Source organism: Oratosquilla oratoria, chromosome 38 (assembly GCF_046742065.1).
Source record: "Oratosquilla oratoria isolate Oo_2021 chromosome 38, ASM4674206v1, whole genome shotgun sequence".
Lineage (NCBI taxonomy): Eukaryota > Metazoa > Arthropoda > Malacostraca > Stomatopoda > Squillidae > Oratosquilla > Oratosquilla oratoria.
The window spans coordinates 2,544,549-2,569,445 of NC_134814.1; the positions used below are offsets into that span (position 1 = coordinate 2,544,549).

Below are 24,897 nucleotides of genomic sequence, written 5' to 3' on the forward strand. Positions count from 1 at the left end.
TGGTGACCTTCCAACCTTGCCCCCTCATGTTAAAATAGAGAAAATAAAGTTCCATCAGGCTGAGTCAATCTATAGTCCATCCACAACTATTCTCCACTCACACCTGTCTCTGCCTTTCCCTGTTCAGCAGACTTTTACTTTACACAAGGCCTTTTAATCAGCCTCTGTCCAGCAAAGCCTTTACTTGGCCTTTTATTCAAGGCCCCCTTTCACCCCATCCATCTATCCATCTCATTCTTGGTCTTCCTCCTGAAGCTCCATCCACCTCTACTTCCCATTTGCCCAAACTTTCCCAGTATTCTTTTATCAGTCCAATCTACCGGTTACTTTCCTACCCCTATTCCTCTCACCACCTCATTTTTTACCATCCATCCTCTTAACATTTCATATCAACACTTTAAATTTCTCCTCTCTGCCCTCCTTAGATCACATATAGTGTCATAGGTATAATCATACCCATTCTACTCCCATCCACCACACTAGTAGAAATTAGTTCCCATATTATTAATTTAATTATTTAATTGTGAATTACCTGAGCTCATGTTCAAGTACAGAATGCTGTAAGTGGGTAATCTGTAATTAGTGGACTGCCTGTAGTGACTATTAGATGCGAGGAGAATCAATAGTAGTGAGATTGCTAGTAAAGGTACCTATTACTGGTTTAGGCACAGTAATGGGGTCACCTCAGCAGGGTAGCTATAAGCATAGCTTGCCAACTACTGCCTGCCATGATAGGGCTAACTGTAATTGATGACTGAATGTTGTTGATGTTGGAGCACAGGTTAGGCTTCATCTCTGATAAGGTAGAGGTGAGGTTGTGATCCATGGGTTGTGTGCAGTGCTGTCTGCCATTTGGTAGTCTTGTACCATTCCTTTCAACTAGAAAAGGAGTCTGGTTGTCCTCATTGAAAAGGAATGAGTGGACTGGCAGGATTGCAACAATTACTATTGTATTACAACTAGGTGTTCCCCCATCAGTTGTTGGTAAGGGTCTGATCCTATCTGCTAAAGTTTCAGAGGCCTGATAGCGAGTTCACACCTGCCAAGTCAGCAACTGATCTGTCCATAAGGCTTTATGTTCTTGTGAAGCATACATACATACATATACCAAAGGCTTTTTCACCCTTACACGGGGGGTAGCCAAAAAGAAAAAGGCATAGAAATCACTCCCACCCATTTCATTTCCCATATATTCCACTCCCCTCCACCCTCCTCCCCTCCCTCCTATCTTGGCACCTCCTGGATGACGAAGTAAAATCTTGTGAAGCACTGACATAAATTTCAGTGGGGTTGTTTACAGCTTATGTTGATTTCATGAATGAGTTTGATTTCAGTGCATTTTGGAGTGCTTTGAAATATAATGCAGATCATGAAATTCCTACAAAGATGATTGACCAGATGTATGACCTACAATTTTGAGACTACTGTGAAGTTTTGGTGAGACTTATGTGACTTGTTTCCAATTAATTTAGAAGTCCAGTATATGTGCATCCTCCCACTAACACTTTTCAGCAACTGCATTGACTGGGTATTGAACAGATTTATCAATCGATAATTGTAAAGACTCTGTTTGTAATCAGAAAGATATTGAGCCCAGAAAGTTGGCATGACTTAGATAACACCTTTTCAGAGGAAACTGAATGTGAGAGATTTGGGAGTTTTAGAGAGTCCTGACCATAAATCCAGGAAACAGTGCATTAGCACCAGGAATAGAGCTAACAGAGCATTAGGTTTCATTGCTAGGACCGTTACAAATAAAAGTGCAGAGGTAGTTATCAAATTCTGTATGACATTAGTTAGACCATGTGGTACAGTTTTGGTCTCAGTCCTGTAAAATGGATATTAATTCATTAAAATCAGTACAGAGGAGATTGAACAAAATTATCATGGGCTGAATTTTACCATACAAAGACAGGCTTAGGCACCTTAATTTACACTCTGGAAAGATGCAGAATGTGGGCTGATCTAATCGAGATGTTCAAGTAAATGAAGGGCTAACAAGGAGGATGCAGACAAGGTCATCATATTAAGACAGCAGGGCAGGACACAGGAATGGGCCTAACCTCGACAAATTTAGATTTAAGAAGGAAATAGGCAAGAACTGGTTTACTGAAAGGGTGGTCAACAAATGGAATAGACTTAGTAACCATATAATGAGTGCTGAAACTATGTTGTTTTAAGAAAAGGTTAGACAACTTTATGGATGGGGATGGTAGGTGGTAATGGATATGGAACTGCTTAGTGCAGGTCTTATGGTCTCTTGTAGTCTCCTTCATTCTTATGTTTTTATGTACTCTAGCTCTACCCAGACAACAACACAGTATCTCATTCTTAAGTAACTTGTGGGCTAAACCAGCGGCTGTTGCTGGTCCCTTGGAGACATGGGTCTGTGGCAAGAGAGATCTGGATGAAGTGGTTGACTCTTTCATGTTATTAACACAGATTATGAGCATTACTGATGCTGAAATTGTGGCATCAGAACAAGACAACAGCCTTGTGGAACAACTCTTCCATCCAATCTGATATTTTATTGTTCACCACCACCATCAGTAATCTGTTCTTTGGGAAATCCTTCATCCATTCCAGCAGACTCCTTTTAAGCCCACATATGTTCAAGTTTTCATATTTGTTTTTAGTGAGGTACTTTGTCAAAAGGTTTTATATGCATGACCTTCCACTTCTGAATCCAGAGTGGTTATCTACCAAGATCTACTCTTCCAAATGTTTTGGCTGTTGATCTTTCACATTTCTTTCACACATTTTAGTTATTGTTCTGTTCAAAAACACTAGTCTGCAAATTAAGGGTTCCTCTTAATTTCTTTCATTTATAAATTTGGACCATTTTGGCCTTTTCTAAGTCTGTTCATCCTTTCTCTTAATGAACATATAGTTAGCTTGTGAATTTTATCCACCAGTGTCAGTTGGTCTCTACATTGTTTTTTCTTTGCAACTATCATGACAATTTTCATCAGTTTTTGTGGTGAAATATTTTTCTTGAGTGTTTTATTTTCCTTTTTATAGTTTAGTAATAGCCTTTCATTCATTTCGCCAATTTCCAATATTTTGCTTTTCTTAGTATTGAAATCAATTGTCCATTCATGGCTCCATATATCCTATTTAGATCTGTAACATGTCTGTCATCCTTGTATTTCAATATCCTCATCATTTTTGTATCATCAGTAAATGAATTGGTGTAATAATTTATTCAATTCATTATAGCATAAATGATTAAGAATATTACTGGTAACACAACAGATCCCCATGATACTTTGAGTGTATTGTGTTTGTTTACTTAATATTAATATGCAGGAGAGGAGCAATTCTCATGGAGTCCTGTTGCTTATTCTCCTAGTTTAGAATTCATCTACAATTCCAACTTAGGCTATATCAACTTATTCTGCAGTTGTTATGCTTAGATTTAAATTCATATATGCTTCTAGCTTGGGCTTTATTACTTTCTAAGCTATTCCAAGTATATGCACATCTGTAGGAAAACTATTTCTACACATCTTGTAGACATTTAGTCTATCAATTTATTCTTGTATCATGAAGGTTTCCCATCCCTAATCAAGAAAGCTCTTCTGTCAGTGCAGTCTAACCTTCCTTTCATGACCTGAACACTGATCAAGTCACCTCATTCTCTTTCATCTTTCAATCTTGACAGATCTAATGCTTTTAGTCTCTCCTTTTATGGCTTATCTGCCAGCCTGGAAACAAGTTAGGGTGCTGTTGTTTGTATCCTCTCAATCTTGTTTATATATCTCACTCTGTGTGGGGACCATACCACTGGCACATATTCCAGCCATGGACAGCTTAGGGTCTCGTTGAGCTTCTCATTATCTCTCCATATAGTGTGTGTGTGTTGAAATGACAACAATGAGTGTTGCCTTTGTTTTATATTGAGTGGAACAACTGCAGCTCTGCAGTGGCTGGCAGTAGTTCTTGGGTCCTCACACAGATCTTTAGGAAGAAACTTGGACTATTGTCTATGTTGTATAGATGTGGGACTTTTTCTGTGTCACTGGCTGAAAGTATTAGGAGGAGGGGAGCAGTTACCTTGTCAGCTGTCCAAGTGTTAAAACGTGGAAGAAATTCAGTTGAAGTTGATAGTGATTCTGGCCCAGTCCAGAGACCAAGTGTCAGCCTCTTGGGGCTGCACCTTTTGAGAGGTGAGGGAGGGTAGAAGACGGGTTTTGAAAATGGGTAGTTGTGCTGTCCATCTTTCAGGACCACAACAAGGAGATACCCATCACTGCTCCATGACACATTGTATTATATATAATGAGCACAAGAATATTCTTATCCAGAGGTCAAAGATTTTTCCACTTTTTAAGTGATGTGGGAAAAAGCAAAATATTTATTGGTACCATTCCATCTTGTTTTGAATTTTCTTGTGCCTTTTGCCAGTGGAGCTTGACACTACATACAGTGAATATTTGCCCTCACACCTCAGAATTCATACTGGCACTGACTTGCTTATATGCATGATTATGTGTGGGGTATTATTCAACTGTGTGTATGTTTGCAAGTGTTAATTGACATTTGCAAAGTTTATGGTGTGATGTGTTCATTGTAAATTTGTGTTACCCATATGTGTTAGATTACAGTAATGTAAAATCCATTAATGCATCTGCATAGAAAGTTGTCTTTCCATATATCCTTTTTTTTTTTTTTTTCTCTCCACGTCCTCCATTGTTATGAACACAATTACCTCTCTCTTCAGTTGGGGGAAGATCCATTTCTATTAATTTTTTCTATCTTCATTCAGTTGTCTAGTAGGCTGGAGACCAGTCAGACCTTATCAAGAAAGTGTACACGTGTGTGATGTATCTTTTTTCAATAGTAATATTCAGGAAAGGAGCTATACTTAAAAGAGTTCCCCTGTCTTTTTTTGCCAACAAGTTCTGAAATTACTAATGGTCATAGCTTGAGCTGTTTCTACGAATCAAGTCATCTGTGTGGAAAACTTTCTTTAAACCTTTTAGACATCTGGTCATTTTCATATTCAAGTCAGGAGACCAATTTGGTCATTGCTCTTTGAATCCTCTTAATCTTGTTTGTGATTTTCACCTTATGCGGATATCACACCATTGGTGCATATCTCAATTATTTGATTGAATCGTCTCGTCCATGTTGTCAAATGCCATCAGACTATTTCACCCACAGTTTCGCTGATATATTTGTCAGGTGACAGTATTCATGACCAACACTCCCAGACATTTCTCTTCTGTTGCTTTTGTAATTTATTTTTCCATCAAATAATTCACTGGTCTTTTTGAGCAGTTACTCATTTATATATACCAGTATATATATATATATATATATATATATATATATATATATATATATATATTATTTTTCTTCTATTAAGATTTTTTGTCCACGTTTGACTCCTCTTTTTGCTATTCTTCACAATTTCTTTTTTATTATTTTCAAACAGTGTAGTTTGTCATGCCTTTCATCATGTATATAAAATAAACATATTTCAAGTGCTAGAACTGACCCATGTGGGACTGCTTATCACTGCCCTAACATCTTGTCCTTCACTACTCTTCACTTGTACCAGCCTTCACAGAAAATCCTTCATCCATTTGAGTATCGGTGTGTGTGTATGTATGTATCTATTTGTATCTTTGGGAAGGGAAGTTATGCTCATGGTGTCCCTTATGTGTATCTCACAGTGTGTGTGTACTTCATTGTATTATGAGAATATCTTAAGAAGTCAAGCTTTTCCATCTTGAGTGACCTGTGAAACAACAAAATAGTCATGATTACTGGAGGCTATTTTGTTGAAAGCATTTTGAGTTTCCTTAATCCTCATGTCAGTGGAATTTGACATTACCTGGAGTAGTGAGTGTTTACTCTCGCATACACCCCCAGAATTCCTACTGTGTGTGAATTGATTTGTTTGTATGCATGCTTGTTTTTGTGTGGGGAATTGCTTGACAGTATGTGTGTATATGATTACAAATGTGTTTAACTGAAACTTTCAACTGCAAAGATTTTGTGGTATGTTCACTGTAGATTTGTGTTATCCAAATATGTTGTCATAGTTTAACCTCAACACTTACATAAAATCCTTTGAAAATTAACTGATGGGTTATTTGTGTAGTAAACTCCTGTACTTCTTGAATGGGAATGAGATAATTGGCAATGCAGTGTTTGTTGTCTAACTATGTTGGCTGCTCCATTACAGTACTTTAGATACTTTTGCAAATGTGGTAATTTGTAGTGTTCATGGATGTTTGCTCATGTCTGCAGGCTACATGGAGTCTTGAGCTTGCAGAATTATCTTTTATTGATTATCCAGCAGCAGTAATTTTTTATTTGTTTATCAATGTTATTATTTATTATTTACTGTTAAATGTGAATAGTTGTTGTATCTAACTCCTTGTGGCCACAGACTTTTTCCTGAGTCAATGAACGTTGTTTTTAGTTTGCTATGTACAACTATAACTAATGCCTTGTTTCTCTGTGTGACTTGCTTCCTCTTGTGCGTGATGCTGCTGTTGCTGCTGCTCCTGCTCCTCCTCCTTCTCCTCATGCGTGGCTCAACAACGCACGCAACCCACGTACACGCACGCCCCTCTTTGGCTGCTACTGCTGCTGCTGCTGCTGGTATGACTTGACATCCAACCACAGCAGACTACGGCAGGTGGGGAGGATTCCTCTAGTTCCTCCACCACCACCACAACAACCACTACTACTACTCCTCCAACTACCACCATCACCTCCTCCTCCACTTCTAAGGACGGGCCTCCTCCTCCTACACAGATCAACAAGATCAAGTATGCCCCTGGAGCGCCACACATCAAGAAGGACAAACGGCAATCTTCGTCCAGATTTAATGTCACCAAAAATAGAGAGCTTCAGAAGTTACCACCTTTGAAAGGTAAAGATTAAGTTGCAGGCAAGTGTGAACATGTGCAGTACCAGTCTGTTCACATGTTCGGTAGTAGAATATTATTGCCAAGTTTGGTTTATATAGTATTTTGCCTCATGCCTGAATTATAGTTTCCTTAGGGATTAGTTAATTTTTATCTGAACCAAAATAGAACCTATTCATAGGCTTGTATATTTATTTATTCTTTCTATAAATAATTTTTTGTGTTTATATGGTAAACAGATGCAGCTCAAAATGAAAGAGAGGAGCTCTTCATCAACAAAATTCAGCAGTGCGGGGTCCTTTTTGATTTTGTTTCGGACCCCCTAAGTGATCTAAAATGGAAAGAGGTAAAGAGGGCCGCTCTGAGCGAGATGGTGGAATATGTCACCACTCAGAGACAAGTCATAACAGAACCCGTCTATCCTGAAGTGGTATACATGTTCGCCCTCAACTTGTTTCGCACATTACCTCCATCTAGCAATCCATCTGGTGAGTGAATTTTACTGTTATATCAGGTATCAGTTGGAGTGCAGACTCTTGGATGATACCCATGGGTATTGTAATTCATCATTTTTCTTAAAGCGCTGTAGTTGTGATGTATCGGTGTGGGACTGTTTCTGTCACCAACTGAAAGTGATAGAAGTGCAGGAGTTGCAGGTTATTAGCTCTCCGTGTGTTAAAAGATGTAAGAAACACAATTGAGGTAAAAAAAAAAAAAAAAAAAAAAGAGCACCCCAGTTAAGAGACCAAGTGTTAGTACGCATCCTGATGGAGGCAAGGGAATTGATGGGTTTTGAAAATGGCCACCTCTATGTACATCTTGCAGGACCATCACATGCAAGTACCCAACATTGGTTCCTAGAGACGACAAGTCTGGGGAAATGAAAAGTGTGAATAAAGGTGTCAAGAGTTAAATGCAGACAAGGTTATATGTAGGAATGATTGTATTCATGGCCTCGTATGGAGCAGAGACTTGAAATTTAAGAGAGGCAGAAAGAGTTGGGCCCTGCTGGGTTTTGCCGCATTGCTTCTAACCAAGGCAATGGGTAGATGGGCATGGATGCCCGCCCCTTCATCCACAAGGAGCCAAGATACATACAGCATACAAATTATGTTGGATTGGTGAAGTGTGGGTGCATGTTCTGGCTGGCTGCCTCTGTTATAAGGCTTTCTAGTATATGATCTTTGAAAGGAAGAACCTGAACATGCCCCAAGATAAGGTGTTTGAGAAGTATTGTAGGTTTTAGATGGGTTTAGATAGAGAACTGGTATATAAAAACCTTAGAAATGAATAAATGAAAATGCTGAGGTGGTTTAAGCATATGGAAAGAATGATTGAAGAAAGACTAGCAGAAAGAGTGGGAAGTAGAAGTGGATGGAGTATTGGAAAGGAATACTAAGAATTAGGTACATACATATACCAATAGCTCTTTTCCCCCTTACAAGGGAGGTAACCAAAAAACATAGGCATAAAATCCACTCCCACCCATTCCATCCTAAGAATTAAGTATGTGGACAAAATAAAGGAGCCATTGGATGCAAGAGTACCACCCATCAAGCAAGGAAGAGAGTGCAAGAAAGGGGATAGAGCTTGAAGGGATGTTCTTGTTTGTGTCAATAACAAACAACTAGCTCATCTCCCACTTCCCTCTAGTCACTCTAACCATCTCCAATCCTCTGCACAATCACCCTCACTTCTATCTCACATACTACCCCATCCATGCACATGTTGAACAACCATGGTGACTTAACACACTCATGGCACAGCCCTACCTTCACCTCAGACCACTTGCTCATCATTTCTAACTCTAACACAAGCTCTACTACTCATGTAAAAGCTTTTTAGTGCCCTTATTAGCTTTTTCCCAAACCCATATATTTGCAATACCTCCCATAATGCCTTCTTGTTGACCCTGGCACATGCCATCTCTAAATCGATAATGCCCCCCTCCCCCCATCTTTACCATTTAGGGGGGGGGGGGAGACTTGCAAATCTACCTTCCCATAAAAATTTGATCAACACACCCTTTACATGCCCTAAACCCACACAGTTCCTCACCAGTACTATCCCTCTGTTCCTCTCCTATAGTATAAGTGTTTTAACATGAGTCTTTGGACACTGCCGGGTGGAACCCCAGGGTTCTGCATTGTTGCCACATCACCCCATTACATAAGAGGAGTTCACTACCTACCATGGTGGTGGATGTGTGAATGACCCAACCTGGCAACTGTGTCCAGGTCAAGGACACCTTGGGTGGCAATAGTGCATTAGCCATGTTGCCAAACAAAATGGAAACTTTACTATCATTTTCTTTCCCTAAAATCCCAAGCCATTCCTACCACTATACACTTGTATTATGAATATATATATATTTATATTTCAACATTCACCCTGGGATTTGAACCAAGGCCTCACTTGACACCAGGCTGGTGGCAGCTGTCAGATATTCACTGCTACTACCGATTCACTTCAGGTTTATATATATATATATATATTCCATAAATAGATATAATACAGAATACCATTGAGAGAATACAGTTTATATATATATATATATATATATATATATATATATATATATATATATATATATATATAATATATATATATATATTCCATAAATAGATATAATACAATAACATTGAGACAATTCACTTTGTACAGGTCATCACTAGATGTGTCAACAGTGGGGTTTCCTTGGATCGCAGCAAAGGGCTCAAGTTAGATCTCTTTTACTATAAACTTTTCAGTCAACATCCACCCATATACCTTTTCTAACTACATTCAACAAACTTATCCCTCTAAAACCACTAAATTCACATTTGTTCCCTTTTCCCTTGTAAAGCAGAACTATACACACAGTTCAGCCCAATTTTTTGAGTGATTGATCATGGTGCTTTTGATAATCCAGTCATGTAATTATAAATTTTACATCCAATCTGTAGCTGTCTTGCAAAGGAAGTTCTCATCTGCTTCATGATATTTTGGGTAGATAAAAAATGTGTGTGTGTGGGGGGGGGGGTTCACCATACAATGGGTGAGGTTAAACCAACTCCAGCAGTCAGGCCCTACTTGGAAAAGCTATGCCACACTGCATTGCCTTTGACCCTGAGCAATGTGACAGAGGACAGGGACAACCCTTTGTCCCTTAAGTGCTGAGATGGGAAGTGGGGTTGAATGTTTTTTATTTGTATAAAATATTGGTGTGTGATTGACTGAAACCTCCCTTCCCCTTCCTGCATAAGGGGGAAAGGGCATTTGGTACTTCTGACATTTTTTATTGTTGGGAGGTACATTTAATTAAAAAGATAAATCATACAAAAATCGACTAAAACGTGAATCTGTTTTCCTTTAAAAAAGTGTAGACTCAGAGGTGACTTGATACAGGTCTTTAAGATTCTAAAGGGAATTGACATCAAAAGTGAGAAAATTTTCATAGTGAATGAGAATCTGACAAGAAGCAATGGTCTCAAACTGTCCGGAAATAGATTTAATTTGGAAGTGGGTAGAAACAACTTCGCCAACCATGTAGTTAATTAATGGAATAAACTTCCTGCAGAGGCAGTGCAATGTAGTTCAGTTCAAAGCTTTAAGAATCATTTAGTTAAACACCTAAGCAAGATGCTGTAATGGCTATCATTTATTTTATATTATTTGTTTTGTTATCATTTGTCCGCTTGTTTGTTATTATTTGTTTGATTCTCATTTATAATTAGTTATGTCAATTTATTATTATTTACTATTTACCTGTTTATTATCTAACTATACCTATGCATTTGCTTATTTTATCTGGTATTTACATTATTATTATTATTATTTATTCATTTATTTGTTTATTATTATTATGATTTTTTCGCATCCGACCTAGATATGGACCAAAAGGTCTCCTGTCGGCATGCTCTGCCTTTGTAATCCTTTGTTTTGTTTTACAGAAGAATACTGTCATACTGAAATTAATGTTGTAAGCATGTATGGTCTAGACTAGATGCTTGGGAAAAAATGCAAGATAAGTTGGAAAAAGTTTGGGAATTTCTTTATGGTTTTAAGAAAATAGTCATAAATATATTTGTTTTGTAGTGTAATATTTTATTTGTATCTTGCTGCATTGCCTCTGACCTAAGGAGTGGGCAGGGGACAGAGATAACCCTTTATCCAAGAGGAGATAAGATAGGTGTGGAATGGGTGTAGGGTGGTTGTATGCTTTGATATGGCCACCCTCCTTAGAAGGGGGCTGTTTGGTATATGTATTTGTGTGTGTATATATATATATATATATATGTGTGTGTGTGTGTGTAATTTTTTGTACGTTGATATGTAGAAAAAATATAAAGAAATTATGAATTTGGTTCTTTGATTTCCCTGTTTTTGCAGGTGCAGAATTTGACCCAGAAGAAGATGAACCCACTTTGGAAGCAGCATGGCCTCATTTACAATTAGTTTATGAATTTTTCTTGAGATTCTTAGAAAGCCCGGACTTTCAGCCTTCAATAGCGAAAAGATACATTGATCAGAAATTTGTTTTACAGGTAGGAAATTCAATATTCATGTATGTGTAGGTGATTGAACAATTATGTTGATCATCCACTTAATTTCTCCTTTATCATACTTAATGACCAAGAATTTCATATTTCATTGATTAATTACCAAGAATTGTATACTTCATTGATTAATTGATTTTCTCTCTCTGTCTTACCCATTCTCCTTTCTCTTTTATCTTATTGATCATTTGGTCACATGTTCCAGCTATGTTAAATTGATTCAGGTCTTGCTCTGTTAAACAGTTCATTTTACCTATCTCTGTCCTGTACACTTAACTGTTGCATTTATCATGTCTCCATCAACATGGACATTTATTGCCTCAGTGACACCCAACCCAGCTTTATTTGCATTCAGCAATAAACCATTTCATTTGTGTAGGAAATTGTACTCAGGTTTATAAAAGTAGCTTACTTGGATCCCTGTCAACAAAGATGCTGGTGTAGTTTTGTTGTGGAAAATAAAACTTGCATGTAATTGAGGGTTGAATTTTTTTTAGATTGTAGATATGATATGTACTTACATATACCAAGGCTTTTTCCCCCTTACAAGGGAGGTAGCCAAAAAGGTAAGATGTAATCAGTCTACTCTTTCCATTACTTTCAGCTTTTAGAACTTTTTGATTCAGAAGATCCAAGAGAAAGAGATTTCCTGAAGACCACATTACATAGAATATATGGCAAGTTCCTAGGTCTACGCGCTTTCATCAGGAAACAAATTAATAATATATTCTATAGGTAAGCTACTTATGTGGGGAAGCAAGGAAAGTTTAGTCTTTTGAAAGCTGATAATAAAAGAATTGTGAATTCACAAAAACTTGAATCAGAAAGCATGTGTTATTCTTTTATTCATTATTAATTTTGTTTTTTATTCTTTCAGATTTATTTATGAAACAGAACATCATAATGGCGTAGCTGAATTGTTAGAAATTCTTGGAAGGTAAGCAGACCTCATTATACATACATACATATACCAAGGCTTTTTCCCCCTTACTAGGGAGGTAGCCAAAAAGGAAAAGGCATAAAATCATTCCCACCCATTCCATCCCTGAAAGCACTCCACACCCCTCCACCCTCCCTCCCATCTTAGCACTTCCTAGATGACGGGTCATCCCTGCCCACTGCCCTGGGTCAGAAGCAGTGTCGCAAGACACAGCACATCCACAGCAAGGCCGCATCATTAAATCGGCGACCCACCCTCTCCGTCCCCCCATATAAAGGAGAGGACGGGAAGAAATTCCTTCGGGCTGCGTCAAAATTTTGCTCACACACACTACCTCACCCCCTATCCCCCCGTCCAATCCACCTCATGCATCACAACATCTTCCATATACAACCATTCTCCATTCACCCGTCTTCTGTCCTCTCCCGTCCTTCCTCAACAGACATTCCCCTCTTCCCCAAAGCCCCCTTCACCCCATCCATCCATCTCATCCTAGGAAGTCCCCTCATGTTCACTCCCTCCACATCTGCCTTCCATACCTCCTTTACTAGTCTTTCTTCACTCATTCTTTCCATGTGTCCAAACCATCCCAATACTCTTTCATCAACCGTATCTCCCAACTCCCTTTCCACCCCTGTTCTCTTCCTCGGCTCCATCATACTTCTCAGACACCTCATCTCAAACACATTCAAACTCCTTCTCTCTTCCTCTCTTATGTTCCATGTTTCTGCTTCATACAGTGCTGTTGGCACAATCACTCCTTCATACAGTCTCCTCTTAGCATCCATTCCCAAATGTCTATTCCTCATTACACTTTTTAATCCACCAAGGCATTTACTCGCTTCTCTCAATCTACATTCTACCACCTTCACTCCACCTTTTCCTGTAACACTTGCACCCAAGTATCTAAAACTATCCACTTCCTCCAGTTGCTCTCCCTTAATGCTCACTTCCAGATTACTGCCACTTTCACCCCTTGTACATCTCATCACCACTCTTGTCACCAACTTCCTCAATCCCTCCTCCGATCCTGCCACAAGCGCAGTGTCGTCCGCAAACAACAGCTGCATGACCTCTCACTTTTCTCCATTTTCTTTAACCCCTTCCATATGGTGCCGCACACGTAGGCGTCATGAGGAGCAAGTGGATTCGCGACGCTGCCATATCGGCGTCTTGATTATATTTATTGTAGTCGCCCCTGTGTTTTTACATTCTCCCAAATGCGCCCTGAATCCCATTCTCTGTGGTTTTCAAAATTCGCGGGTGAAAGAGAGAACGATCGATATAAGCGGTGACTATATTTTATGATGCAATAATTATTACGACACGTCATACAGCTGGCATTGGCTGCTGCCCGCGAGATTTAAGTCCCGTACTGAAGTGGTTAACCATCTCCAATCCCTGACCCACTACCCTTGCATTTACCTCTCGCACTACCCCATCCATGTATAAGTTGAACAGCCAGGGTGACATATCGCATCCTTGACGAAGTCCCACCTTTACCTCAAACCACTCACTCTCTCCATTTCTAATCCTGACACAAGCTCAACTACTCTCATAAAAACTCTTGACAGTTCCCAGAAGCTTTCCTCCTATCCCGTATATCCGCATAACCTCCCACAGTGCCTTTCTGTCTACCCTCTCGTAAGCCTTTTCCAGATCCATAAAGGCCCAAAAAACATCCTTTCCCTTTCCTATAGCTTTCTCACATATGTCTTACCACAAAAATCTGATCTACACAACCTCTACCTGTCCTAAATCCACACTGTTCCTCACCAATTACTCCCTCTGTTCCTCTCCTAATCCTCTCAATCAAGATCCTCCCATAAGCCTTCCCAACTACACTTGACAAGCTAATTCCTCTGAAACTACTACATTCACACTTGTCCCCCTTTCCCTTGTAAAGTGGAACTATACAAGCACTCCTCCAGTCCTCTGGCACTCTACCTTCTCTCCAGCAAACATTAAATAACCTCACCAACCAGTCCACCATCACTGTACCTCCTTTTTTAAGACATTCTGCATGGCATCCATCCAGACCAGGTGCCTTACCTCCTTTCATCATCTTAACTGCTGCCTTCACTTCATCCTTCCTTATTTCTCCTCCATTTTCCTCACTCATCACTCATTTTCTTAGCATTTCCCACTGCAGCTATCTTTCCCTCCTTATCCTCCTTCACATTTAGCAACTCTCTAAAATATTCTGCCCATCTTCCCCTTACTGCCTTCTCCTCCATTATCATCTCTCCATATGCACCTTTTACCTTTTCTTCTCTACTTGATTCGCCTCCTCTTCCTCTCTCAATTTCTTTCCAAAACATCTTTTTAATACTTTCAAAATTTTCTGACATACTCTTACCCCATTTTACATCTGCTCTCCTCTTTGCCTCCTTTACCTTTTTCTTTACTTCTCTTTTATTTTCTTTGTACATCTCATGTGGCTCCCTCGTCCTATTTTGTAACCAATCTGTGAAAGCTCGCTTCCTCTCTTCTACAACCTTCTTCATTTCCTCATCCCACCATTCACTACCCTTCCTTCTATTTCCTCCTATCCTTCTTGTTCCACACACCATCTTTGCACACTTTATGACTCCCTCCTTGAACCATCCCCATTCCTCCTCCACACCTACCTCTACTCTATCCTTCACTCCCTCCCACTCCTCCTTCAGCTTCTTCTTGTACTCCTTCTCCTTTCCCTCTTCATTTAAAGAGTTCACTCTAAGCACCTCCCTACCTTTTGTCTCTTTCCTCTTTCTCCATCTGTCCTCCACTCTCAACTTACCTTCCACCAAAAAATGATCTGATATTCCCCCACCCTCTCCCCTTAGCACATGTACATCCTTAACTCTTCCTATCATAATCCTATTTACCACTACATAGTCCATTAAAGCTCTGTCTACCACCCTTCCCTCAACCACCCTCTCCCATGTGTACTTATGCTTGACTTTCTTCTGAAACACTGTATTTGCTATCATCAACTCTCTTTCTGGACACATTTCCATCAACTCTCCACTATGATTTTTTCCTGGAACTCCACATTTCCCAACCACTCCATCAATTGGATCCTTTCCTACCCTAGCATTAAGGTCTCCCAGTACTATTACATTTACACTTCTCCCTAAACCCTCTATGCACTCATTTAAATCTATCCAAAAGGCCTCCCTTCCTTCTACACTCTTCTCACTGCCAGGCCCATATACATACATATACATATACCAAGGCTTTTTCCCCCCCTTACCAGGGGGGTAGCCAAAAAGAACAAGGCACAAAAACATTCCCACCCATTTCATCCCCGAAAACACTCCACACCCCTCCACCCTCCCTCCCATCTTAGCACCTCCTAGATGACGGGTCATCCCTGCACCCTGTCCACTGCCCTGGGTCAGATGTAGTGTTGCAGGATACAGCACATCCACAGCAAGGCCGCTTCATTAAATTGGCGACCCCCCCCCTCTCCGTCCCCCCATATAAAGGAGAGGACGGGGAGAAATCCCTTCGGGCTGCATCAAAAAATTTTGCTCACACACACTACCTCACCCCCATTCCATTGTCCAATCCACCTCATGCATCACAACATTTTCCATATACAACCATTCTCCATTCACCCGTCTTCTGTCCTCTCCCGTCCTTCCTCAACCGACATTCCCCTCTTCCCCAAAGCCCCCTTCACCCCATATGCCAGGCCCATATGCACTTACAAAAACCCACATCTCCTTTCCCAGTTTCACCTTCATCCACATTATCCTTGAGGAAACCTCCTTCCACTCCACTACACGTTTACCTATCTCTTCACTTACTAGTATAGCCACCCCTTCCCTCCCTCGCCCTCTCTTCACTCCTGATAACCTCCCACTTACACTCCCAACAATCGCCCTTCCCTTTCAGCTTAGTTTCACTCAAAGCCAACACATCCATCTTTCTTCTCACAAACATACTACCTATCTCTTCCCTTTTACTCTCATCTGTACCACATCCACGCACATTAAAAGACCCAAACCTTAGGGTGCTGGTCCAAGAACTTCCAGACCCTCTTATGCATTTTCTTTTACTTTTAGGAATGTGCCCTGTGGGGCTACAAGGAGAAGGATGCCTAGTCCCAATCCCCGTCCCTTTCTTCTCGCCACTTACGATCCAAGTGGGAATACTTGGTGGCAGTATTCTTTTCCTCCACCACAGAAAGAATACTCAGAGAAATGGTACAGGACAGCAACAAGGGGTTGGGGGACATCATAACAGAGGGACAGTCATAGTATAAAAGTGTCATCATTTCTCTATGAACAGAGTTTTCCTCTATCATAGACAAAATGATGTGTGGCTCTGGTCTGTAGGGGTGCCCCTAAAGTATTTACTGCATGCTACTCTGCCACAATAACAAGCAGCTAATACCCCAGACGATAGATGATAAAAAAGTATGTATGTTGCAGAAAGCAACCTAGTGGATAGATCTAGGAGGACTAATGTTGTTTGGACATAGGAAAAAGTGAATGAAGAAAGACTAACAAAAAGTGTGGAAAACAGAAGTAGATAATGAATCTTGGAAGAAAACAAAGAATTAGATAGATTGACATAGTGAAGGGCATTGGACACAAGAGAATTTTTTATTAAACAAGGAAAGAAGAGTGTGTTAAAGATACGAGTTAGTGGAAAATGGTTGTAAATGGGTAAAGAAATGACATGGCCCAAAGGGATGTTCTTTTCTGTTCCTTCATCCACAAGGAACTAAGTCAAGAGGTAAATAGTGGGCGGTGGATAGAAGTGGAATGGATGGGAGTGGGTGTGTCTCTTAGCTGGCTACCATAAGAGGTTCTTGGTATATAGATAGGATGAGGGAGGTGTGGGACACCATGGAATGAAGTAGGAGTGCACCTGCCGTAGCTGTCAAGTTCTGCAGTGGAGGTGCTGTTCCACTGTATTGCTTGTGACCCAAATGATGTTGACGACAGGGATCACTCTTCATCCATGAGGTGTTAAGAATGGGTTTTGGATGGATGTGGAGTCTGTGTATGCTTTTGACTTTGCCAACACCTTGTAGGAAAAAAAAAGGTACATTGACATGTACGGTACTGTGTTTACATGTATGTTTCAAAGTTTTATTCATCTATAACCAAGGTGTCAGCCTCCTTACCAAAGTATTTTTCTACCCAACAGTATCATCAATGGTTTTGCCCTGCCACTAAAGGAGGAACATAAAGCTTTCCTCTTAAGGGTCCTGCTGCCTCTTCATAAAGTGAAATCCCTCAGTGTCTACCATCCACAGCTAGCATACTGTGTGGTTCAGTTCCTTGAAAAGGATCCATCCCTCACAGAGCGTGTTATACTTACTTTATTGAAGTTTTGGCCAAAGGTACACAGCCCAAAGGAGGTTATGTTTTTGAATGAGTTAGAAGAAATCTTGGATGTAATTGAACCTAATGAATTCTCCAAGGTCATGGTTCCTCTCTTCCGACAATTGGCCAAGTGTGTTTCTTCACCTCATTTCCAGGTAAGACTCTCCCATTTTCTGAGTAGCTAAGTGTAGACTAGACTTTTTATTATGTATAGTGTGACAGACACTTCACAGCAGTTGGAAATTTTGGGCTTACATTGATTTCTTGGGTAGATAAAAGTAGGGGTGGGGATGCCATATAATGAAATGGGGGGGTAAACCAGCTCTGGATGTTGGACCCTTCTGTAGAAGTGCTTTGGCTTGCTCCATTGCCTTTGATCCAAGCAATGTTGATTCTTTATCCACAAAGTGCTTAAATAGCAGGGGGTGTACAATGAATGCTGTTTTGGATAGGTGTATGCTTTTGACTTGGTGACCCCCGTACTAGTGATAAAACAAAATCTTTTAGTATACATGTCTGTAAATCACCTTTCAAAGTTCATCCACTAAACTGCCTTAAACTCTCTTTTGACACAGTCACAAGAACAGTCTTAAGCAAATAACAACTGGCTCTCCTCACACTTTCTTTCACTATCGCTAACTATTTCCAACACCATGCCTATCACGTGTGCATTTACCCTCTGTACCACCCCATGTGTATGTTGAACAACCATGATGAAATTACACAACCTTCCTCTTCCTTTCTACATCATATTTTTTTACACCTCACAGTTGCTCACCATTTCTCACATTCTTATCAACGTAGAACTTGTAATAATGTATCTGTTTAAAGAAAGAATGTGTAAGAACGGTGTCGCCATACTCTGTCCCATTTCTCATAATTTTTGTGCAATATGCCATCTTTAATCCAATGTTAGTTATTTATCAGATTTCATTGTACTCCTGTGTTGTTCTCCAACCTTTATTCATGTTTATTTGATACTATTTTAATATCATAACATTAATTTTTCCTAATTAGTGTTTTAAATTTATTTCATTTCAGGTTGCTGAGAGAGCGTTATATTATTGGAATAATGAATATATTTTATCACTCATAAGTGACAATGCCCAAGTCATATTGCCAATCATGTTCCCGTCTTTATATAAAAACTCCAAATCGCATTGGAATAAGTAAGTAAAATTTTTTATCAAATTGTAGTCTCTGATAGCATGATTTTGATGCCATTGATGTTTCATCAATGCTTGTTTTGCATAGGTGTTTCATCAATGATTGATGTAATTAATGCCTTCCATACTAAATGGAATTATGCCTTTTGACCTTGGTTAACTTGATATATGTATGTTACTAAATGACACTTGCCCTCATTTGGAGTTGCTAAATCCATTTTGGTTAACTCCTGGCCTGAGGGCCATGTAACCACCAATTTTGGGTATTGTCAGACAATTTTATCAAGTTTGTGGAACTCCCTTGAAGTTGAAGAGGTTAAAGTACTAAGGATATCTAAACATCGTGACTAGTATAACATTCATATTTTTTTAATAGATATTAACCATTTCAGTATGAGTTATATTCTCGCACACAGTCAGCTGTCATATGAACAATGCCTCACATTACTTGCATTATAATATATATAGACACTGCTGTATTACATATTCTCTTTTACTCTGAGTAATAATACATACATGCATATACCAAGGTTTTTTCCCCCTTACAAGGGAGATAGCCAAAAAGGAAAAGGCATAAAATCATTCCCACCCATTCCATCCCTGAATACACTCCACACCCCTCCACCCTCCCTCTTATCTTAGCATCTCCTAGATGATGGGTCATCCCTGCACCTTGTCCACTGCCCTGGGTCAGAAGCAGTGTCACAAGACACAGCACATCCACAGCAAGGCCGCTTCATCAAATCGGCGACCCCCCCCCTCCGTCCCCCCATGCATAACAGGAGAAGACGGGGAGAAATCCCTTTGGGCTGCATCAAATTTTGATCACACATACTACCTGAGTAAAAATAAACAAGGAAAATGTGATCAAACCAGTTCATGAAATCTGGGGATAACTCGTGTACAACTACAAATATATATATGTATATATATAATCTAGACGCCGATGCCATACCAAAGTGGTTAAAAGGATACTCTGTCAAGATATGGAAGTACACCTGGCCTCCAACATTTCCAGTTTGTTTTTATCATAGGTTGTTTTATGTTAAACATGGTTTTTGATGATTGTGGCTGCTCAGAGGTGTTGAAATTACTTTAGGTGCCTTCAGGTCATCATCAGGTGGTTATTTCTATACATAGGGCATGGGTCTGAGGGGCTTGGAAAATATTCTGCATCTCATAACACCTGTGAATGTAGGTGGTCAGATGTACAGCACAAGGCGTTAATGATATAATCCCCCACCCCTGCACCCCTACCTGATTAGCCAGTACCTACTAAATGAGGTGGCTAGACATAGGAGAGGAGGATCCTTGCCACTTTCACTCCAACCATACATTCCCCTCTTGCACTTTCTCACTTAAACCATGCAAAGATTGCACCTCATCACTTTGCCGGCACTGCTGCCAATTCATCCAAGGTGCACCTCTCATATAACAGGTCATCTTTGTCTATAACAGTGGCTCCTAAACTTTCTTGTGCACCAGGCCCCTTTTGTTAAAACCATTAACAATTTTAGTATATTACAGCCTACAAACATGTTTAAATTCAAAAGGTAGGATAGGAGGGGAATCAACTCACAATTATGAATCCACCCTAATCAATCAATTAACCACTTCAGTACGAGTCAAATTCTCATGTGCAGCGTTGGCTGCCATGTGTATGATGCATCACACTACCTGCATTGTAAAATATAGTCACTGCTAACTTGTGTTCAACTACAAAAAATATATATAATCAAGACATTGACACCAGTACCCACTCACACCTCATGACACCTATGTACGCATCATCGTACTGAAGAGGTTAATTGTTGCCTCGGGTTTCACTAAGTGGAAAACCTGAAGCCCCACAGTGGCTGGCAATGGTCCTTGGAACTTCCCACAGATCTCTCAGGGAAGAAATTTTGGACTTGTCTATGTTGTATCATTGTGGAAATTTGTCACCAGTTCAAATTGGTAATCCTTGATAAAGAAGATTTATTTAATTGGGATAGAAGAAAAACAAGGGGACATGAAAAAAAAATGACAGTGATTGAAGAGCTCTGAAAAAAAAGAACAGCTTTCCACACAGAGTGGGGGATGTCTGGAACAAATTTGACAAGATAATAGTGTGTGCAAACACCTTACTTGAATTAAAAAAAAAAAAAAATAGATGTTGCAAGATAAAAGACTGGACACCACGAGCATAGCTCCCCTTCCCATAGAATACAGCTAGGTAAATACACACACACACACAAACATTTTATGTTATTTATAGTGATTTTAAAATGGGGGGGGAGGATCCAGCTGTATGATAGGTAACAAGTTATATTATACTAGCTATACTCTGGGGGTAGGGATAATGTACAACGAGTTCCTCTTCACAGCACATTCTTGTATTTATTGATGGTTTCAGCATATACCACTTGTGTCTTTTCGTACCATAACTTACTGTTTAATAAGAAGTTGATCTATCCATGTTTTCTCACCTTCATCTTCTTCCTCCTCCACTTCATCTTCCTCTTCTTCACTATTATAGGGTAACCTCATACCCCCTTCTCTTCATTCCACTGATGTTTTATTTATCATCATTGTATATGAACAATTCTAGACCCCATAAATGTATTCATGGGTACTAGCATCTGGGGTTTGATAAAACAGTAATGTATTTGGGTTGTAGTTTTTTAACGTGATTGAAAGATATATAATTTTTTTTTTTTTTTTTTTCGTAACTTTTCAGAACAATCCATGGACTAATCTACAATGCACTGAAATTGTTTATGGAAATGAACCAGAAATTGTTCGATGATTGCACGCAACAGTACAAGGCAGAACGTCAAAAGTAAGTTAACAAGTTTTGTTTTATGTATGATTTCATTTACAGTTGTTCGCTGCCTAAATTTTGCATACTGCTGAAGAGTGATAAAATATATCTTACATTTACGTTCTGTGCTAGTATTTTGAGCATCCATAAAAAATTAAGAATTTGTTTTAAATTGGTTCAGGAAATGTCTTCCCTCCCTCCCTTTCTTCCTCCTTGCTCTCCCTCTCTTCTCTTTGTCTCAATGTGATTTAATTTTAATTACATACATTCAGCCCTGGATTTAAGGGGGCCGTCGCGATAAATTTCCAGAAAAAATTGAAATATTCGAGAAAAAAAATTCCCTGTCATCTAGTGGCCTTTGGCAAGCCAGTCCTGAAATATTTCAGCGAAATACCAAAAACATAAAGGAGTTATGGCTATTTTTCTGCCCCCCCCCACCCTCACTTCCCAGTACACCTTCGCTGCACATATGTTCGACTAAGTTATTTCATCGCAATAAAAATAGCACAAATGCGATGTATTTTGTTATTCACTAATATAGACTAGCTGGAAACATGTCCTACACTGGGATCTGTTCGCTTGTGAATGAACTGAGCGAATTATTGCGAGTAAGGGAAGAAAGCGAATTGTCGCTCCTTGGAGAACTTTTATTTACTTTTATTTGAAGCTATAATCATTTCAAGAATGCCTAAACATTCACAGAAGAAACGTGTGTTTCATGAAAGCTAAGAAACTGAATCAAATTATTGAGAGAGTATACTCCTGCCTCGGTTATGACTGGAGATGACTCATAGCAGTGCAGCTGGGCGCATATGGGCTCGCTAAGCTGATCGCGCGGCATTCACACCCCTCTACCCCTTCATATCCTCGTTTCTCAAATGACGTCACTGCAAACATCGAGCATGCGTGATGTACCATCACATGACTCTACAAATAAAACGCCCCGAGTGCTTTTCGTCACAAGAGCGACTGTCATTGATCATAACTTTGGAAGGACACATAATCTTCTTTCTCACTTGGTTGGATCAATCCCATCATTACAAAAGCACTTGAGGAACAAGACAAAGACATTGATTCATTGCCAAATAAAGTCTATCTATCTATCTATCTAACTATCGTTCAGCTCCGATTTCCAGCCGGGAGTTTTCTAGTAAGCGAACCTGGCGACAATGAGGGACGTAGCACTTCCTGAAACCCTCGCCTTCTGAGCTCCTGATACCTCATAAAAGGGGGGACCAGGTACCAGCTACACTTTATAATAACATGTGAATGACATAGAATGCATGAAGATTGTCGCAGAGAAAAAAATCTAAATGTAATGTATAAAAAAATGCAGGGAAATGTATTTTGAACTTCAAAGCTCAATATCTCAAAACTACCCTTTTCTCTATATTTTTTCTATCTCCTCCGTAACTACTTGGCCGATTTTAATGGGGTTTGGATCATTTGAAAGCTGATTAAATTTGCAGTTTTTTTTTTTTTTTTTTGTGATAGAAGTCGATATATTGTATTTTAAAATAAAATATGACACTTTTAAAAAAAATCTTTCTCCTAAACTAAGAGGAACTTCCAAAAACTTTATGATGATTTTTTAGGTATTGCTATAGAGCATTTGTGGTATTTTTTTCAGCATGCTCAGTCAGTGGATAAATGAGGAGATAGAAAATTTGTAATTGGTCAAAAAACTGTTTTTTATTAATAACTTCATTGTTTTTCAACCAAATGATATGAAAATTGGTGGTGAACATCTCAGTATATGTATATATAACATTAAAAATTCACGAAATTCCGATCATAATTGACGAAGTTCATTTTCGAGCGCGACAGCTTCCTTAATAGACTCCATTTAGCTGATTTCAAGGACACAAGATAAAATCCAGTAATTAAGAATAAATTTCAGAGCCTCCCCTTCCCCAACAACAACAACAACAACAACAACTCAGTGAGTGCAAGGCCAGCATGATTCTGATTATACATATGTATACCAAAGGCATAAATAATGCTCGCACCCATTCCATCCCCCACATACTCCACTCCCATTCACACCCCTCCCTCTTATCTTGGGTCATCCCTGCCGCTTACCCACTGCCCTGGGTCAGAAGCAGTGTTGCAAGACACAGCACATCCACAACAAGGTCACTTCCTCAATCCCTCTGATCCTGCCACAAGTACAGTGTCATCAGGAAACCACAACTAGCTTATCTCCAACTTTTCTCCATTTTCTTTAACAGTCTCCAATCCCCAACCCATTACTCTTTCATTTACCTCTCACACCACCCCATCCATGTATAAATTGAACAGCCAAGGTGACAACACATCCCTGGTGAAGTCCCACCTTTACCTCAAACCACTCGCTCTCCATTTCTGTTTCTAACACAAGCTTTACTACTCTCATAAAAACTCTTGACTGGTTTTAATAGCTTTCCTCCTATTTCATATATCTGCGATACCTCCCACAATGCCTTCCTGTCTACCCTGTCATAAGCCTTTTCCAAATCCATAAAGGCCCAGAAAACATCCTTACCTTTTCCTAAAACTTACATATCTGTCTTACCTCAAAAATCTGACCCATGCAACTCCTACCTCTTGTAAAATCTCACTGTTCCTCACCAATTACTCCCTCTGTTCCTCTGCGAACCCTTTCAATCAGAACCCTTTTATAAGCCTTCCCAACTACACTAATAAGCTGATCCCCCAGAAAATACTACACTCACATTTGTCCCCTTTTTCCTTGTAAAGTGAAACTATACAGGTATTCCTCCAGTCCTCCAGCACTCTACCCTCTCTTAAACAAACAATAACCTCACTAGCCAGTCCACCATCACTGTCCCTCCTTTTTTCAGATATTCTTCATGACACCCATTCAACCCAAGTGTGCCTTATCTGCTCTCATCTTAACAACTGCCTTTACCTCATCTCTCCTTCTTTCTACCCCATTTTCTTCACTCATCACTGTCATTTTCTTAGTGCTATTCACTGCAACTACCTTTCCCTCCCTATCCTCCTTCACATTAGCAACTCTCAATAATACTCTGCCGATCTTCCTCTTATTGCCATCTCTTTCATATCTTTCCATCTACAACTTTTACCTTTTCTTCTACTTGATTTGCCTCCACTTCCTCTCTTAATTTCTTTCCAAAACATCTTTGTATTACTTTCAAAATTCTGTCATACTCTTACCCCATTTCACATTTGCTCTCCTCTTTGCCTCCATTATCTTGTGCTTTACTTCTCTT

General features: G+C 39.5%; 1 protein-coding gene across 14 annotated transcripts in view; it reads left to right on the forward strand.

Moving 5' to 3' along the window:
* The window catches only part of LOC143019945 (serine/threonine-protein phosphatase 2A 56 kDa regulatory subunit gamma isoform-like), a 105,479-nt gene that overhangs the window by 25,461 nt on the left and 55,121 nt on the right, over positions 1–24,897 (forward strand). For 6 of the 14 annotated variants that reach the window (XR_012965866.1, XM_076175952.1, XM_076175954.1 and 3 more), the window contains exons 3-11: positions 6,643–6,892; positions 7,127–7,375; positions 11,259–11,413; positions 12,030–12,160; positions 12,303–12,362; positions 16,421–16,561; positions 17,514–17,847; positions 18,734–18,861; positions 21,578–21,679. Coding sequence is in view for 13 of the 14 variants with exons in the window: in XM_076175952.1 (XP_076032067.1) it covers positions 6,643–6,892; positions 7,127–7,375; positions 11,259–11,413; positions 12,030–12,160; positions 12,303–12,362; positions 16,421–16,561; positions 17,514–17,847; positions 18,734–18,861; positions 21,578–21,679 (1,550 nt within the window). In the remaining variant the exon portion in view is untranslated. The remainder of the gene's footprint in view (positions 1–6,642; positions 6,893–7,126; positions 7,376–11,258; positions 11,414–12,029; positions 12,161–12,302; positions 12,363–16,420; positions 16,562–17,513; positions 17,848–18,733; positions 18,862–21,577; positions 21,680–24,897) is intronic. The other 8 variants (XM_076175961.1, XM_076175960.1, XM_076175956.1 and 5 more) reach the window with 5 other exon arrangements.